The 11,676-nt window shown below is 43.2% G+C and overlaps 1 protein-coding gene across 1 annotated transcript in view; it reads right to left on the minus strand.

Moving 5' to 3' along the window:
• The window catches only part of RAPGEF5 (Rap guanine nucleotide exchange factor 5), a 267,967-nt gene that overhangs the window by 232,311 nt on the left and 23,980 nt on the right, over positions 1-11,676 (minus strand). The window contains exon 5 of the mRNA XM_019508540.1: positions 11,566-11,632. Within this exon, the coding sequence (XP_019364085.1) occupies positions 11,566-11,632 (67 nt within the window). The remainder of the gene's footprint in view (positions 1-11,565; positions 11,633-11,676) is intronic.

Genomic DNA, 11,676 nt, shown 5'->3' on the forward strand with positions numbered 1-11,676 from the left:
TTGCATTTCACCCCATTGTCCAAATCGCTGATGAAGAAAGTGAACAACGCAGGCCCAAGGACCGAGCCCATACTACCATATAAGTCATGACCATCACCATCTCCAGGATTTCACATATTTATTAGCCTTTACCAGTTGTTATTTCTCACAGGGAGACTGGGAACCACTCCAGAAAAAAAAGAAAGATGACCCAGGGAAAACTGAGCCATTTCCTCACATGTAAATGAGACAAGCAATACCAATCTATTTCACATGATGCTGTGAGGCTTAATATGTTTATTTGTTAACAATGTTTATAAATACTAAACGCTTTGGAATCTACTCATGGAAGGCAGCAGAGAAATGTAATGAACTCAGTTAAGTGTTTTCTAACATTTCTGCAGGAAACTACTACTAACCAAGGAAGAAAAATCTTTTAAGGTTCTTCCCCATCCTCAAAGCCAGTAGTTTCTCTTCATCCTCCCAACAAAGCCACTTTGAAATGCAGGAGAGGGGGGAGATCTACATCTCTCTTCTTGGCTGATTCAAACTATTTAATTATTTCTAATAATGACATTCTTTTAGAAAGCACTGAAGATAAAAGATTGTTCAAATACATGTAACAAGCCAAAGTAACCATGATTGTCTTATTTTATCCAGCACAAAACTGTGAACCCTAAGGGCATTCAAAAGGCATGAGCCCAGGTCCCCAAATTTAGGAGCCAGTCTTAAAAATAATTAGAATTTACAAATTAAGTGTCCTACATATATTTTTTAAATTTGCCCTTTTCTTTAGCCTTTTGGAGGGACTTGCCTGGCTTCAGACCATGCAGGAATATTTCAGGATCAAAATTCAACATAAGATGGTGCAACACAGTGAGCTTCTTCACTGGCTTCCTCTCTCCTAAACCCAGTAGCGAGCAAACTGACATATTATTCATTCCCCCTCCACGTCTTCCCCCTCAAAGAGTCTCCTCCTACATTCATATTCCCTGTCCCTACATACTCACTCAGTAGCCTTTACATTCACCCAGCCCATATATTTGCTCCCTTTTCCTTCACAATATTCTAGCCTTTACCCTCCTCTTTGCCAAACTCCCTTCAAGTCCCTCCCTCCTGCACTGTCTGCTGCACCCTCCACATTCCTTTACAACCCTGAAATTGCATCCTGCACCTTATGTTCCCTTGTCTGTATCTCAGTCTTTCCCTGCACCCACTATACCCCCCTGCTCTGCCTTCAGACTCCTCCCATGCACTCTCAAAATCCCTGGTGAACACCCCTCAACCTCCCACTGCTCCGCTTCAAGCTATCTGCTCAAAGTTTCTTGTACGTTCTCATTCCCCCATCCCATCGATCCTGAGATAGCTCTTGGAAGCTAATGCATAGACTGATAACTTACAGTTCTCATTGCACGTATAAAACACTGTTTGTGTAGGAAGTTATCTTTGGGTTCTAGTGCTGCTGGCTCCTCTTCCCTCTTCTCAGCTCTGCCCTTAATACTGTACCCCATACTTGCTGGTGCAGTTACTTAGTTTGAGTCTGTAGTGGAGTTCAGAGAGAGCTTTCCCATCCTTGTAGGCTTTTTCTCTCACCCAGACTGGCCCATAACTTTCTTCCCTCTGGGTTTTTTTTCCTTCTTCACATAGGGAGAATATATACACACAGGAGCTTCTTTTGACTTGCTTGCAAACTGCTCTTGTTCTGATGATTGGTTTGATTGCCTTTCTACTTATACTAGGACCCATTATTAAATCTATTACTTCTGCAGGGTTATTCCCAACTACAGCTTAATGTTCCTTCCTTGCCTTATTTAGTGTTTCAATGGTAATTCATGTTTATAATATGCTGTAGAATACCTCCCATCCCCTCCTATTCCCCTTTCTGGTGCAGAATGAGACACAGCTCTCCCTCAACATCCTGCTAAGAAATATTATCAGAACAGAAATGACTGGACTAGAAGAGGGAATGGCAAAAAAATTCTGTGTGCCTTGACTACTCTGAAACACTGTATGTTAAAGCAGTTCCTGAACCACAGCCCAGATAACTGGAGACACAAAGATACTGCTCCTCTCCCCTCCTTCTGGATGGTGCCTTCTATGCTAGTCACAGAATGAAGCCATGAGGCCCGTGGGTACCCTAGTGCAATTTGACATTTCAGTTTGCTGCAAACTTAGACTTTCTGCCTTACTCAGCACGAAGCATTGGTTTTGATCAAATGGTTTTCTCCAATCTTCAGTAAAAATCCACATCTCCACCAAAATGGCAGGTTTGAAATACAGTGTATGACCCAGATTAGCAGGAGAATGCTACTTGAAAATTTCTACATATAATTTTAAAAGGAGTTTCTCCAGTCCTGACTTAACTGCTCAGATCAAGCCTTTTGTGAACTGAGCCCCTCAGTCTCTACTGAAGCCAAAGTTGAGGTTGTTCAGCACCTTTCTGAACTTCATAATAAGATATGCTTCTGGGGCTTACTTTGCAAGTTTGTTTGTTTTTTTAACATGCATGCATTTGACATTTCTTCTAGGGATCCAACTCCCATGCACCATTTCACAGACTGAAATCTGTAGATAACATTCATTTACCTGCTTCATACACACAGCATTTCCTTGCTTCTGCCTAATAAACTTCAGGCTACTTTCTTCTTGAAAAAAACTGGTATTTGCATATCTTGCCATAGCTATTCATTTGGGTTTAATGTACAAGACATATCCATGCAGCAGCTGTGCCTACAAACTACCACAAGAAACTGAGATACTAGCTATAAAAAATTGTGTTACGTACATCTTTGCCTCCACAAAGCAAACACGCTATACAAATACTGTCTTATTCCGGATAACAATGCTGATGTCAAAAATTATTTAGATTGGAAGCCTGCTTTGTCAGATTGCAACACTGAAATATTTTAACAGCCTAAAAGACCATGCATGTTAACATGCTAGTACATTGCGCAATTTTTATTTTTACATAGAAGACCCCAGAGCCTGAATATGCAGGTAGTGCCTACGTTTCTACTAAACAAAATATAAATGTCAACGACATATTTGGATGTGGCGACTTTCTTTAGTGAAGAATTGGAGATTTCAAAAAAATAATTTTTATTTAGTGAGATAAAAATACACAAACATTACTACTTGGTGGTTCGTTAACTTATTCCTCTCTCTCCTTTGGCTACTGGGCTGGAACCAATTCTCTTTTCCCAAAAAACTGAAACAGTCTTCTGGCTTCTAATGTTGTAGATGTGAGTTCAAACTGTCAACAAAAGTGGCTGTCTTCAAAAAAAAAAAATCTTATATGAATTGTTCTCACTCATGTCCGAGTCACAGTGTTTGCATACATGAGGCTTAAAGAACAAAGCACAAAAAAGCAATAGTTTAGCATGTATTTTTAAATCCCAAATGATGGCAATTTACACACCCCAATTGATTCTGCTATTAGGCAGTTTCCCAAAGGACTAGGAAACTGTGCTTCTCAGATATACTATCTAAACATCCTGCTGCTCTGGTCCTGCTCCACCACACACTGACGTAAAATCTTCTGCAATGTAAACAGTCATCAGGCATCCTACAGTGTTCTGGTTTGAACAATCTGTGTCCCGCCACAGAGGGTATGAAGATTCTTTTAGGGTCATGACGCAGCATATCTATCTAGATACACACACGCACACACACACACTAGGGCTGTACAAAATTTCGATGGGCGTTTCATTTCAAAGCTGTTTCAGCGTGTTTCGAGCTCGAAACAATGAAATCAAAATAAACTAAAGCCTTCAAAAAGCAGCTTCAAATGAAACAAGGGCACTCGAAACATTTTGAAAGTTTCAAAAAGTTTTGAGTTTCGAAGCTGGGCATACTAGACTTCAGCACGGGTCTCAGCAAGCAACGGCAGCCTGCTGTCATCCCTCACGCAGATCCAGGGGCAGTGCCCCCCAGGAAGAGTCTGGCACAGCTCTGCAGCCTTCCCGGGGGTGCGGGCCCCTATATCTGCGCGCCAGATGACAGGAGGCTGCCAGGAAGGTTGCTGCTGGCTGTGGGGCTGGCATTCCGGTGTTAGGAGGCAGGGGAGAGCCAGTGGTGGAGCCGCTCTGAGCAAAGCCCTGGCTCCGAGTGCAGCTCTGGCCAGTGGCTCTCCCCCACCTCTCAATGCTGGGCTGAGCTCTGTGGGGCTGGAGGAGCCACTCGAAGCACAGCCCTGGGTCTCCCCCACCTCCCACCACTGAACTGCACTCCAACTGGTTCCACCAGCCCCACAGAGCTGAGCCCAGAAGCGGGAGGCAGGGGAGAGCCACTGGCCAGGGCTGTACTAGGACCATGGGCTGTGCTCCAAACAGCTCCACCACTGACTCTCTGCCGCCTCCCGCCACCGGGCTGAGCTGTGCAGGGCTGGAGGAGTCACTTGGAGCACAGCCCTGGTAAACAAAGTCCAGCAACTGGAGGCTCTGCAGCCCCACGGAGCTAAGCCCGGCAGCAGGAGGCGAGGGAAAGCTACTGGCCAGGGCTGCGCTCGGACCAAGGGCTGCGCTCTGAATGGCTCCACCACTGGCTCTCTGCCACCTTCTGCTGCCAGACTCAGCTCCATGCAGCTATGGAGCCTCCAGCCACTGGGCTGTGCTCACCAGGGCTGTGCTCTAAGTGGCTCCAGTAATGCAGTCACTTGGAGCACAGCCCTTGGGCCGAGCAGCTTCACAAGCCCCACAGAGCTCACCTCCACAGCCCCAGACCTCTTCCAGGGCTGTGGGTCCCCAGATCTGTGCTTCGGATGACAGGAGGATGCCACTGCTGCCTGGGGCCAGCGGCAACAGCTGTCTTCCCAGCGCTGGGTGCAAACTGGGCCCAGCGTCGGTCGCAGCAGCAGCCTCCTGTCATCCCAACTGCAGATCCAGGAGCCTGGATCTCCCCAGGGAGGAGTCTGCTATAGCCCCACAGCCCTCCCAGGGGTGAGGGCCCCCAGATAGGTGCACAGGATGACAGGAGGCTGCCACTGCCGGCAAGTGACACAAGTTTTGCTCATCAGCAGCTTGAGGTGCAGTTTCTCAGAAACCCCTACACTTAACTCCCTGAAACTTGGCAGGCTTCATGCCCTCAGAAGGGACCACAATCTCTGCAATTTTCATCTGCATCAGGCAAAAAATGACAATTATCAGCATTTTCGTGATTCCCCATTGTAGCCTATGGGTGAAACGTCGAAAGAGTGTCAAAAGAGCAAAACAGTTTCGACAAAATGAAATGGAACAGTGCTTTGAAATGAAATGGAACAAAACACTGTCCCTTTGAAATGGCGAAACAGAAGTTGAAATGAAACGGTGCCATTTCAAACAGCCCTAAATGTATATAAACATATACACACACGTCACACACAAGGTCGGTTCAAAAACTATTGAGACTGAATGTGTATTTGTGGTACAAAGTATTGGGGGGGGGGGGTGGCTTTGCTGAACATATCTGGGCATGTTGGGACTCCTGGACAGGTTTGCAACTCAGGGTGTTTCCCCAGTTTTCTGTGGCCAGCAGTTGAAGTAAGATTGTTGGTGTCTCACGTCCCCTTTCGTCATGTCAATGTCCAGAACAACGTGTGTGCATTAAATTTTGCATGGAGAAAGGAAAAAAATATCAGGAAAACAGCAATTGAAACATTTCAATGAGTTCAAATAGCATTTGGTGAAGACATTGAGCCGTACAAGAGTTTTTGAATGGCATCATCAGTTTAAAGAAGGACGATCATCTGTCGAAAGTTATGACCATTCCAGATGCCCTTCAGCATCACAAAATGATGAAAATGTGGCAGCTTGTGAAGCAATTTTTAGTCAAATTTTAGCCAAACACCATACTCCACAAGTGCCACAGCCTCCATATTCACCTGATACAGCCCTGTGCAACTTTTTCACTTCCCTCAACTAAAGAAAACCTTGAAAGGAAGAAGATTTTGTGATGTGGAAACCAGAAAACAAAATGCGACTGAGCAGTTTTAGCAACTTGACAAATTACTTACCAGAGTTGCTTCCAGCAATGGCAGAAACATTGGGAGAAGTGTATGTCTGAAGAAGGAGCACACTTTGAAGGAGATTTATCCCGTAAATAAAATATTTTGTTTCCTACACCATCAGTCTCAGTACTTTTTGAACAATGTGTGTGGGGGGGTACACACACACACACACACACACACACACACACACACACACACACACACACACACACACACACACACACACACACACACAGTTAAAACCCTTGGAATGTTTCTTTAAACTCAAAGATAATTACCACATTATACTTAAAATTCATGACTTAAAAGGTTAACCAATTCAAATGTATCCATTCAAACACTTTAAATTACTTGCATGTCATTTTTATACAGAATTGAATTGGGCAATGTTGTCAGTAGCTCACTGTAACTGATGATATGAACAAATGATTTGATGGGCTAAAGATTCAGTTGTTTTGACAGATTGCTTCATCCTTTGCAGAAGAGTATCTTTGAAGAGTGAAATCCTACTACATTAGTTGCTTCCTACCCCTTCCCCTCAAGGATTTTCTTTTAAATTCTATTTTTAAAAGTAACAATTTTGCTAAAAACAAAACCTTTGCAGTTGTTTCCTGCAGCCCTACCAAGCTGGCACCATTTGTAGCAGTAATCACTATTATTTCTTATAGTTCTTTTAACCAATGTTTAAAAAGACGTGTATTTCCTTAACTGATCAGTTCTTGATTGGCTGAATCATCCAGAAAAACTAAACTGTACTGTAAATTGCAAAAAGCATAACTTTACATAAGGAACACTACCTGGTAAATCAAATAGGGAACCAGAAGGACAGTCTAAGAAAAGAAGCCAAACTACAGCTCAAAAAAAAAAATTATGAACGAATCTATTCACTCTTGAAGTATGTGTACACGTGCGTGCATGTATGCATGTGTGGACACCCTTTAAATGCAAGGACTAACACTACAACAAGGTATTCCATCTTTGAGCATACAGACTCTGCCTTTCTCACTTATACTTAAAGGTCTACCAAACTTAAGGTGGCTGCCAGCTGATTTCTCAGGCAGACCACAGGGCTGGCAGCATTTTCATGGGTGGAGTGTGGCAGACCTCATAGCAGTCACAAGGACTAGAGAGAAAGCCAGCATTTTATTTTCAGTAAGGTGTTTCTCCCCCCAAGGGAGCCCACCCAAAGCATGGAGACAACCACAAAAATCATGAAATTGCCATTTCATTAGGGCCCTACTCATACTTCAAGGCCTGTTGTTAGTATGTGCTGTTGTATGTGTGGTACGGCAGTCTTTAAAACTAGAGCACTAAAGGCTGTGTGACTGCTGGTTGCCAAACTGGGAAGTAGGAATGATTCAGATGAACTCCACCCCGCCCCCACACACACCCTTTTTTTTTTTTTTTTTGGCTTTTCTTTGGAAAAAATAGAACAACAACAAACAGGAAAGACTGAGACCTTTTACCCCAGCCTACCCTCCCCTCACAAGAGCAGTGTAACAAGGGGAGGCAAATGAAACACCAATCCACACACCAACTTAGAAGAGCTGGCAAAATGGCATCCCCCTTCTCCCCTCCCCAGAGTCTGTCACAACAGGTAAAGCCCTCTGCCCAGTATTATTTCATAGGGACAAATGGGGCCACCAGGGGCAGTCTCCAGAGACCCTGGCACCACAAAGGTGCTGCACCCAGTATGTGGCAAGCCCATGCCCCAGCTGCAGCAGCCCAAGCCCACACAGCTACAGCAAGAGCTAGACAATCACCTTGCTGGTGTTGTTTGACCCCAGTGCTCTTCCTGCCATGGCAGGGGGTTGGACTTGATAATCTGCTCAGGTCCCTTCTGACCCTACTAACTATGAAACTAAGAGCCACAGCAACAGCAGCTACTGCAAAACTGCAGACATGGGACATAAGACTCCTCCCCTCCACCCCCACTCTCCATCAGTCGGCATAATCCCCCACATTTGCCCAGGGCACTGGAGACGCTCACTATGCCTCTGGCCCAGGTTACTATAGCAGTAGCTCTCAATCTTGTTAAACTCAGGGCACCCCTCAGATAATACCAGCTCTTTGTTTTCACTCATTTTCTGGCCTTGGAAACAATAATAAGGCAATTCCTCCATTGCAAAGAATGAAGATCAGAAAGACCACAACAGGCCAGAATGCTTTTGATAATATGGATTCCTATTTGAACCTTTGGGTTTATCTTGTGAATCCTGTGTAGGTGTTTTCCACACACCCTTAAAAAGTTCTCCAGTGCCCTGGTTAAGAAACACTGGTCTATAGCCTGTTGGTTAAGGCAGTGTCCTAGAAGGGGGTGGGTGGCTGTAAGTTAAAATACCCTTCAGCAGAAGGAGGTGGAAGATGTGGGGTTTAAATCCCATCTCACAGAGGAAGCAATGTAAACCAGCTCTTGCATATCCTTCATTGAGTGCTGCAATCACTGAGATGTGACACTGCAACAAGTAGGGTAGTTTTAAACTGTAGCTCATATTTTTTCTAGTTAAAATTATTCTATGAATTTGACCCAAATTCACAAGTAGCTTCAGAATGAGCTAAACTACATTTTTGATAAATTTACATGTATAAAAATAAATAAGTCTCCCTGGTTTACCCTTAACCTATAAGAAAGATAAACAAAATTACCTCTTTGATTATTCTAAAGTCATTACTGATCTAGAAGCGGTATTAATAGCACTCAAACCCCAGCATATGATTTCTCTCATAAAAAAAAATATTATTCTTCTGTATTTCTGTTCAGTACTACTGTATATTCACAGCCCTGTCTCTAGCATCATGTTTTGTTCACTGCAGATTATATTCAATCATTTATTGTTGAATATGAATTCCTTGTAGACTTTCTGATTAGAAAAAGGTGAATGATATGTAAATAGGATAACACATCATTGCAAAGATGAGGACCACTTAGGAGCAAAGTATAGGTCCTTCCTACACCTATGAACTCCCTGAAAATTAATGGATAACATTTGCAATAAAGACTGAATATACTGACTGAAGACACACAATTAAGAAGGTTCACAAGTAATACATATTCTAAAAATTACTTATTCTATCTTAAATATATTACAAAGTTCTCTAGAAGGCAAAGGAAAAGGTAGTTAGAGAAATAAATGAAAATTACTGTGCAACAGAACAGGCCAGAATGTTTCGTAATTATAGTAAAAGCTTTTCTTAGACTGAATTAATCTAATCTGCAGGCATTGAACTAACATTGGAAGGACTGGGACTGGGACTAGGATTTTCTTTGTCCTGTTAGGCTAAAAATGTTTTATAAAAGGACAAGCCTATTTCTCTGTGACAGCAGAGGCAAGCTATTATTTGCAAAGTAATAAACTCCTTAGGGCAAGAAACAGAGAGCATTCTTTCAGAACCCCTGAAGGTACCACAACTTAATTGTTCCTTATTTGGTTACAACCATGAAAAAACGGTCTTTTATTTCCCCCTCTCTATCACAAATTATTGATTCTGTAATTTATGGGCTAACCCCTGCAAGAAATGGAAAAAACTGAAGTCAGTGGAACTACTATTCGTGCAGTTAAGACAGAAAAATTGCATGCACAAATATAGAAAAAATTGGCCAGGCTTCAATACTGCAGAGAAAGGGGTATAGTGGACCTAAGGGTGATAGCAGACCATGAGTTGAACATGTGCCAACAGATGCTATTGCTCCAAAATAGCCAACAGCCTTCTGGGTTGCATTAATAGGAGTCTCACTTGCAAATAAAAGGGAACAATTCTACTTCTGTTCTGCACTGGTAAGGCCTCACCTGGATTAGTGTGTTCAGACTGCAAGAAAGATGTGCACAGATCAGAAAGGGTGCAGTAGAAGGGTGTAGCAACAAAAATTATTAGAGGTCTGGGAAACACAACTTGTGAATAGGGGTATACCCAATTTGAGGAGGCAGCTGGCCAATTTTGTAGACAGATCCCAGGGCCAGCTGCCATTTTTGAGGTCCTGTCGTGGCCCAGGCCCCACAACACCTATTGGCTAAGGGCTGCTGGTATCCCCACCCCCTCCCACTGGGCTTCCTGTGTGGTCAGGACTGCTGGATCCTACTAAAAATTTTATTTTTAATAAGGTTTTTTTCCCCTGTAGATTTCATGGAGATCGCCTGATTTTGTGATATCCGCCCTATTGCAATTTAGGTAGGTCCCTACTTATGAAGAAAGGCTGAAAAGGAGGTTTTTAGTCTGAAAAAGAGAAAAAACAGACTATTCTCTTTGGTCATACTATAGTATTAGAAGCAATGGCCTCAAACTTCAGAAGAGAAAGTTGAGGCTGGAGATTAGAGGAACTCTCTGACTCTGAGGGTGGTCAAGTATTGGAACAGGCTGCTTAGGAAACTTGGAATCTCCATCCCTGGGTATTTTCAAGAACAGGTTGAACAGGCAATTGATTGGGATGGTTTAGTTAGGGATGATCCTGCCTTGAGTAGGGAGCTGGACTAGATAACCTCATGGAGGCTCCTTCCAGCCTATTTATTTCCCTATGCTTCTACTCACATGCTTAGAGGCAAGTACATAGGTAGTACTTTGTTTAGCAGACTCCAGCACATTAAGGGTTCAGTTCTTAAAAATCAAAGTATTAATTTCTCTTTAGTTGAATGGCCATGTTCAAGCTTGTGATGTTTTAATTCATGAAATAACCATGTGTTGGTTATATTCTTGACCCGAGGAACAGCAAAATCAGCCTTACTGAGGGTAAAGGCAGTAAAGCTGTTTGAATATTTCCAAACATCACTGTCTACATGTGTGGTGCTATTAGGCCACAGTAAACTAATTAACTCCACCACAGGATAATACTGCCTGACACACATACTATTCTGTGGCAGAGTTTAGGGTGTTGCAATGCACATGTAGACTGTGACTGGGGCTGGCTAGGACACAAAGGTGCTACAGTGTGGGGCTGCCTACCAGCTAGCCCCACACAGTAGCACCCTCATGCTCCAGCCAGCCCCTCTGCAGCATGCTGAGCCTGGGCACAGCAACTCTGGCCTGGCCAACTGACCCCCTGGACCTCTTGCCAGCCATGACTCTGCCACCCCAGCTCAAGATGCTGTGGTCCCAGAAGCATGTATAAACACTGTGCCTGGGAGCAATAAACTCTGGTGCAAACTGTGCAAGAGTTTATTCAAAAGCATTAATATCACATGTAGATGCACTCACTAGGATTTAGAGGTGTGATGTCAAATCAAGGTCACTTCAGCTCAATCTAACGAACATCTTCTAAGCTCCTGCTTACCTCAGAAGAGATGTATGATTTTACAAAAGGAGCATACAGAATCCAAGCACAAATGGGGCAAGCTGTCATTCTCTTGGATGCAGCTTATTGAGGTGAATAAAGCTATCCAATATCCCAGTAAAATAAACAGTAGGCTAATTATTTACCTTTATTTACCCTTAGTATAACTGTTCTCAGGTGTGAAGCTACACCATTAATACCTCTTCCCTCCTATCCATGACTCCTTCCAGAGCCAGAACCATGGTTTCACTCCAGTTACTATTCTCACTAGGACTTGGGTCCTTCTCCACAACATAATCATTTTTCAATAAAATCAGTAGGTTTGATGTGATGACCTTACCGCAGATGTGAGGCGAGCAAGGATTTCAGCTTCCGTTTCTGCAGCATCTTCTATTTTTTGATCAGGCCTTAAAAAAAAAAAAAAAACAAAAACCACTTATTATATAGTTTT

The sequence above is a fragment of the Gavialis gangeticus genome, unplaced genomic scaffold (genome assembly GCF_001723915.1).
Source record: "Gavialis gangeticus isolate Ggan-Ray unplaced genomic scaffold, GavGan_comp1, whole genome shotgun sequence".
Lineage (NCBI taxonomy): Eukaryota > Metazoa > Chordata > Crocodylia > Gavialidae > Gavialis > Gavialis gangeticus.